Source organism: Physella acuta, unplaced genomic scaffold, assembly GCF_028476545.2.
Source record: "Physella acuta isolate Inbredline_101_S28 unplaced genomic scaffold, ASM2847654v3 ptg000317l, whole genome shotgun sequence".
Taxonomy (NCBI): Eukaryota; Metazoa; Mollusca; class Gastropoda; family Physidae; genus Physella; species Physella acuta.
Window position 1 is genome coordinate 321598 of NW_026731836.1, and position 7739 is coordinate 329336.

At 35.9% G+C, this 7739-nt stretch overlaps 1 protein-coding gene across 3 annotated transcripts; it reads left to right on the top strand.

Moving 5' to 3' along the window:
• Positions 1–332: 332 nt before the first annotated feature.
• Positions 333–5029, top strand: LOC131940455 (uncharacterized). Of its 3 annotated transcripts, none has more exons than XM_059299102.1 (5): positions 333–436; positions 1802–1961; positions 2411–2611; positions 3190–3550; positions 4773–5029. In XM_059299102.1, exons 2-5 carry the CDS (start codon positions 1802–1804, stop codon positions 4831–4833), a joined length of 783 nt encoding a protein of 260 aa, XP_059155085.1. In that variant the 5' UTR covers positions 333–436; the 3' UTR covers positions 4834–5029. The 3 variants fall into 3 exon arrangements, with proteins under 3 accessions (XP_059155085.1, XP_059155084.1, XP_059155086.1); XM_059299101.1 differs by having other exon boundaries at positions 346–424; XM_059299103.1 differs by having other exon boundaries at positions 346–424; positions 4776–5029.
• Positions 5030–7739: the final 2710 nt, after the last annotated feature.

The window sequence follows — 7739 nt, forward strand, 5'->3', positions numbered from 1 at the left end:
ATATTGTCTAATTGTGCTCAGCAAGGCGTTAGCTGGTATCCGCCTTTAGGTTTAAATTATACACCAGTAGGTCAAAGATTTGAGCATGACCCTAACTTGTCCTCTTTTATGATAATCAAATATGTTGGCGTAATCATATTGTACTAAATATCGACATGTAGCAAGGAATTTTTAAAACGTTTTGCTTTAGATCCTCCGTGTTTGTATGTGCCTGGTTGTGTGTTAATGCGGTTTTGTTTTGTTATGATTTTTTAATACTTCCCATGTTTGCAATTTTTAAAAAATGTTTCTAAAAATATACTTCCGATTAATCTCTAAACCTCTTTATCATGCTTTGTTGTAATATTTGCTAAAATAAACAACGACGACATACTATACCTAAGACTTGAGTTTCACTAGAGTCCAGATCTAAATTATTAATATTGTAAGTGTAAGGGTAAGTAATTTATTGTTTGGGACACGGTAACCTTTCCGCAACATATGGCGGTTGCATATGATTTGGTATGGAATCAAGCATTGATCAGTAACTTAGAAATCAAGAAAAAAAACTTTCAAAGGACATGGACGAGTTGAGAGAATCCTTCCAACGTTATTGTTGACATGCATAAGAATCGTTTTTTAAATTTATATTTTGCTATCAAAGCAGTCGTATACAAATGTAAAAAAATAAATAAATGACAATAGTTAAGAGATGTAATATTTTTGGATCAATGTTATAAAAGTTGCAAAAACAGTGTGACGCCACATCATCTGACCCCCCCTTCATCACATCCCGTCAATAAATTAAGGACCCCCTTCCCCTACGAGTGTGACGTGATATATGGACGACCCCAAAGTCTCTGCTCTCTACGTTGAAGTCAAAACGTATATTTCAACAACTAATAGCAAGTCACTTCATTTCTAACCAACCCAAGCTAAAGAGAACGTACATTATGCGTTGTATAATAATTTGTTTCGTTTTTAAGTGTTAAAAGATTTATCTACTCACCAGTTCGGTGTAATTATTTCTACTTTACGTTGGCGAAATAGCTTTTCACTTACACATCTTGAAAATAGGCGGTGAGCGTTTTTTTAACAGTCTCTGATTGTTATGGGTATTTATTTTACCGTAACTTAAATCACAGTGGGAAACAGTTAAAGCTGTGTGTAAAACCTATTACCCGTCTGTTTCATTAACTTTGTATAACTTAATAGCTGATTAAAAATGAGATTTTTAATCTTTTTAACCCAAACCCCGTTTAGGTGCCATCACATGTTTAAGAGATATGGTCGTTAAAAATGTATGGGTGTACTACTTTACAGTAGACCAAGTGTAGTTAAATGTGTGCACTATATGCTACTCTACAGTAGACTACTTGTAGTTTAAATTAAGCACTGTGTGCTACTTTACAGTAGTCTACTTGTAGTTTGATGTGTGTACTATGTGCTACTTTACAGTAGACTGTTAAATATGCAATATGTGTGCAACTTTACAGTACTCTACTTGTAGTTTGATGTGTGTACTATGTGCTACTTTACAGTAGACTACTTGTAGTTTAATGTGTGTACTATGTGCTACTTTACAGTATACTGTTAAATATGCATTCTGTGTGCTACTTTACAGTAGTCTACTTGTAGTTTGATGTGTGTATAGTGTGTTACTTTACAGAAGAGTACTTGTTGCTACGTGTTAATACTACTTTCAAATCCACCATAATGGCTTTTTTGTGTCCCTAAAATCAAATATGTCCCCCCCCCAAAGATTTACACTGATTTCGAATCAACCCCCTCCCCTCTCCACCTACTTTATCTTGTTTTCCAGATGACATCCATGTCTATGACGAGGTACACAAGTACAGCCGTCTTGTTGCTGGGACTGTGGACACTCCCTTCAAGCGGCGAGGTTAGCCAGAACTCTAGTGATGGAACCTGCAGCGCCCCTACGTCTCAGAATGGCGCTCTTCCACTGATACCGACTTTCGGTATGTCTGTGTCTATGTCTTGTCTATGCAGTAGCGACATACAAGGGGGGGGGTGTGGTCTGTACCGGGTAACACAATTAAAGGGTTACCTCTAGCTAATATAAAAATCATAAAACTTTAGAGTCAAAACAATGTTTTAGTTAGTTAAAAAAACGAATTAGTATGAAATGCTAACTTGTTGAAAGAGGTGGAGGTGAGATCCTGAGTTTCAGCACCGGGCGTCACCCAATATGTTGACGTCGCTTAGTCTATGTGTAAGTCTTTGTTTATGTTTCAGTTCAACACACCTCCGATAATGGCACAACTCATCTAATTTTATTAGTATTACTAAAACTTATATCCCCAGTTTCTAAAATTAACTATGCACATGTACATAGTTTCACCAGCGGACTAAATAATAGACAAAAACATCAGTTTGTGTTTGTGGATTGTAATTTTTTTTTCACCAGAAAACGACACGGTGTATCTGACTGTCAATGAGTTAAAAGATCTGAGGCTGGCTGTGAAGGAGTTAAAAGATCTGAGGCTGGCTGTAAAGGAGTTGAAAGATCTGATCGCTGCCGCCAACAACGCGATCGACTACAGCCACCAGGCGACTGATAGAATGTATTTGATGATCTTCATATTTCTTTCTGTCGTCGGACTACTGGGTAGGATTGGATTTCTAGAGTTAACAAAAATAGATATAGTTAATAAGAGACAGCTGTGATTATGGGAATCCATGGGGATACCTGACTCGCTTTAGGAAAAATAAAGACAGCTGGGCATATTCCTTCATATGCGAGATCACCGAAACATGAACTCTACTTAAGAAGCGAGGAGCATTGACGCCGCAATGTATGTGGCCCACTCTTCTGATGCGACAGTACATCATTAGGTCTCACGACAAGATACCTATACTTTAATTAAATTTCAGGGGACGGCGTGATCGAGTCGGTAAAGCTCATTGTTGCTAAACCGAGAAGATGAGACTCGTTATCTGGGGACAACCACTCTTCTAGGAGAGACAACTCAAAAATTAAATAACTGCTGCCTTGTAGTTTTTTCTTGGTTGGACAAAGGCTATGGAAGCAAATCCAAAAAAGAAAAGCAGGCTGCAATCGGAGTCAACGCCTTTATTGCGCATAACAAGTTGACACGTAATACTTAATTGTGTTTTAGGGGACCCTTTCCAACATTAAAATTAAGAACGAAGAAGAAGAGTTAAATTTCTTTTTAAAAAAACCAGGTCCTAACTTCTTCAAAACCGTCATCGTCATAGAGCGTGAAGTTCAGCCGTCTCAACTCACCTTTAACAACAATGGCCGTGGTACTCAAAATATAATCACCGGGACAGGGACAATTAATTCATACAAAATATGTAAAATAGCCTTCAGAAATTTATTCTCACCTGACCAATCAATGCCCGGGACATCTGATGTTCCCACCAATAGGAGCGAGTCTGCTGACCCGGCCGGTTTGACTATTGCTGTGCCGGACGGTGTGCCGGTTGGAGTGCCGGTTGGAGTGCCGGTTAATATGCATCTACAACTGACAACAACTGACAACACAGCTGGCCTAGTTACAATGGAAACTAAAAGCCCCAAGCCGTAAGTAGTTGGATTTGTTACAAGAGTTAAAGTAAGTAGTTAGATTTGCTACAATAACCCCGTGACCGTGTTATATGAGGTTCTATACTTATCAGAACGACTATTTTTGGCCCAAATATTTTGTATTTTTAACTTTTATCTCTAAAGTGCAGTTTATTTTTCTAGTAAGCCCTATGGAATGTTATGAGATGGATTTGTGACAACAGGCCTCTGAAAAAGGGGGGGGGGGGGTGAGGGGGGGAGGGGGTGAAAACAGGCTAAATTCTTGGACAGTGAATTATTTTATCAGAAAAAATGTCAAATTTTGTTATTCTATATAAACGAGAATGTACTTTAACTAAACTAAACGGTTTTGAAACAGTTGCTTTATTCCATTCGGCGCCAGGTTGATTCGATGTTTCTTTACATTAAATTTTGTCACGAACTTTGAGGTTTCCTCCTGCAAAACTCCTGGAATTTTCTTGAAAAATTACTGGAATTTTCTTGAAAAATTACTGGAATTTTCTTGAAAAACATCTGGAATTTCAGGTTCACTTTGGTGCAGGAACCATGAATTGAGTATTCTGTAGCAAATGCCATAAAAATGTATTTTAAAATGCAAACTGCTAAACTTCAGTAATAAAAGTATTTTTAAAAAATGCTAAAAGTATAACGACACATTCTGACCCCTCCACCCCCTTAATGTAACTGTTGTTTTTATCAACTTCCTCTACCCCTGAGAGTGTGACGTCATGTGTGCATTACCACTAAATTCCGTTAAGAGGGTTTTTGTTTTTCGAGCTGCATACCCATTTATTGCGCCAATTTCGTCATCTTTTCCTTTTTTGGATGCCCCAGAAACATGGATACCGAACAGAAAGCTCCCTTCACTTGTGTCTAATTAAATTATATTAAAGCTGTTTCTTTCAGGCATCTCTTCGGGGGCTCATTGCCCCCACCCCTCCCGGGCCTGACTCAATAAAAATAATATAACATTCATTTAGAAATACATACTATAACCAGTGTCCGCCCTCCCGGAAATTTAAGTACGCCCCTCTATACAAAAGTTTTAAGTACCCTAACCCCTCTTGGAGAAAAATGTCTAAAAAAAACACTACTTTTAAGATCGACGTACTAAATTTTATTGGAGAATTTTTATATTGGACCGGTACATTGATTGTGACTTGTTATTAGTTTTCCCTGTTAACTAGTTCATGTAAATCGTTTAATTATTTTTTCCCAGGAGTGATGATAGAGAGGATGATGAAACACTGGTGCCATTATCACTTGAGACGCCACACTGAGTTCCAGAAAGTATCCAGCCTCGACTGAGATTCATTCCTTCCTCTGGGTTAGCTTTATACGTCTATAAGTGCTCCATTCAATGTACACCCCCAGCTATATTTCTTCTATTTGCATTAATTGTTTATTTTAAAAAATTGCATTGTTTTGAAAATATATATTCTCCCTAATCAAACTATACAATGTCTTGTGTTCTAAGTGCACCAATCAAATGTAATCCCCCCCCCCCCCTCAGCTACATTTTTTAATTAGCATTTTTTAAATTATATTGAAAATAATATTGACTTGTTTTAAAAATTAAAGTATTGTCCCCATTTAAACTAGTACGCGCTAATAAAATCAGGTTGTTTGATTAATCTCAGAAATATATTGCAATTGTAATGTGTGTTGGAATGTTGACTTCACTACATAGACGTTTAGGATGATTATAATGCAGATGTTGACAATTACCTTTCTAACGAATTTTTTAAAGTTTTTATTTACTTTAACGTATTTGATGATTATATTATAAAATGTGACCATAACTATACATACGCTAAAGATGTATATAATTTAGATGTTTACATTTACCCTTATAACAAACTTTTCTTTCAATTAAAAAAAATATTTTTCCGTATTAGATGATTAAATGAGTTGAAGTTAAATCTTTTGTTGATTTTATTTTAAATATCATTCCCAAAAAACATTTTTAAAAAAAAGTTTTTTTCTTCTATTAAAATGAGACTATTATTGTAATAGAAAAACCCCACCAATATTTTAAACAGCGTGGTCAAATCGGTACAGCTTATGGTTACCGCACCGACCAGTCTCGAGTTCAAACACCCGGACAGATGAGACTCGATAGCTGGGGCCAGCAACTTTTCTAGGAGTGGCAACTCTAAAATCAAACAACTACTGCCTTGTAGTTTGTTCTTGGTTAGACAAAGGCTATGGAAGCAAATCAAAATGGAAAAGCAGGATGAAATCGGAGTCAATGGCCTATATGGCTCATAAATAGTTAACACAAAATACTTAATTGTGTTGGAGGGAAATCCTTCCAATATTAAAAATTAAGAACGAAGAAGAAGATAAACAGAATGTGTCAATTCATTAAATATGTAACTGAAATATATAAATTCAATCCATAAAATATTTTGATGCAATATAAAAAATAGAAAAATAAAAATACTACATTTAGTCAACAAAACTCAGAACGTGGTTTTAATTTCAACCCTCTTTATGTAATGAGAAGCTAAGCAACTTGTAACAATGTAACTTATTCTAAACATTGTGATCAAGGATGTATTACTCAAAAAAAAAAAGCTTACCACTGCAGTAAACGAGCTTGTAAACTGTGTGTTTGAATCACAAGATAAAATCAATCTATTCCTGGACGCACAAGAGATGAATGATCTTTTGGTGCAAAAAGTAGAATTTGGCAGAAAATTAAGAATAGGAAAAGAGATTTAATTATAAGGAAAGCAAACAAATATTGTCGTATTTCACGAAGAAAAATAAATCTTGGAAACAATGTTAGAGAAACTCTTTAGAGTGTTTAATGAATCTGAAAGTGAATTATTAAAAATTTGAAAGATAAATTAATGTGTATCTTGAATGAAAACAAACTTGAGAGTTACATTCCTCGGCTGAAAGAAGAAAAAAAATCTACTCTGATCCACAATCCATTCAATGTTTCTTAAATGTGACCAGCATTCCCGATGAAGTACAAGATTTCTTGGAATTGTGCTCTGATCGTACGTGACTCACAATAGGGAAGTAGAGTTGACTGGGCCTAGTGTTGACCACACTATCCCTTCATATTCTGAGCTTACAGAAACGGGTGAACTCTAAATAATTTGTTCCATCGCCAGGGTAGAGAGGGAAACTTTCTTGACTCTTGGAATCCTCGGCCCTTAACAATTTTATTGACACATAGAGACAACGTGTTAGGATACAATTAATTAGTGAATGTTATATCAAAACATAATAATAAAATGCGTAAAAATAACAAGCTTTTATTTATGCTGTGAAGCCACTAAGTCGGTGTCACCCGGTGCGGTACCTCGTTCCCAAAGCGCGCACGCACGCACACACACATACATACATACATACACATACACACGTACGCTCACACGCACGCAAACGCACACACACACACACACACACACACACACACACACACACACACACACACACACATATATATATATATGTGTATATATATATATATATATATATATATATATATATATATATATATATATATATATATATATGTATATGTATATGTATATATAATCTTCACCTCATCAAAGGGACGGACTTCCTTTTAGCTTGGTTTCTTACATAATGATTTTTGATGTTCTTTTGCAGTTCTTTTGCTACTTACCTCATGTTAGGGAGAGTAAAGGCAGCTGGGCATAATGCTGACCACACTATCTCTTCATATGCCGAGGTCACAGAAATAGGTTAACACTACTTCACTTGCCCCATGGACCGTCAGGATCGAAAGGGACTTAACATTTTTTATAGACCTCAAGCTCTGTTTGCGAATGAAGCAGCATTTAATCTTCAGGCCTCTCCATACGCTAGTACAATAATGTCTAATTGTGCGCAGCAAGGCGTTAGCTGGTATCCGCCTTTAGGTTTAAATTTTACACCAGTAGGTCAAAGATTTGAGCATGACTCAAAGTTGTCCTCTTTTATGATAATCAAATGTGTTGGCGTAATCATATTGTACTAAATATCTACATGTAGCAAGGATTTTTAAAAACATTTTGCTTTAGATCCTCCGTGTTTGAATGTGCCTGGTTGTTTGTTAATGCGGTTTTGTTTTGTTATGATTTTTTGATACTTTCCATGTTAACAATTTTTAAAAAATGTTTCTAAAAATATACTTCCGATTAATCTCTAAACCTCTTTATCATGC

What these genes read in the sequence shown, in the direction of transcription:
- LOC131940455 (XM_059299102.1), top strand. Translation starts at nt 1,802, where the DNA reads ATGACATCCATGTCTATGACGAGGTACACAAGTACAGCCGTCTTGTTG. An exon ending in TCCACTGATACCGACTTTCG is followed by an intron (nt 1,962 to 2,410) that starts GTATGTCTGTGT and finishes TTTTTTCACCAG; the next exon opens with AAAACGACACGGTGTATCTG. An exon ending in TTCTGTCGTCGGACTACTGG is followed by an intron (nt 2,612 to 3,189) that starts GTAGGATTGGAT and finishes TAAAAAAACCAG; the next exon opens with GTCCTAACTTCTTCAAAACC.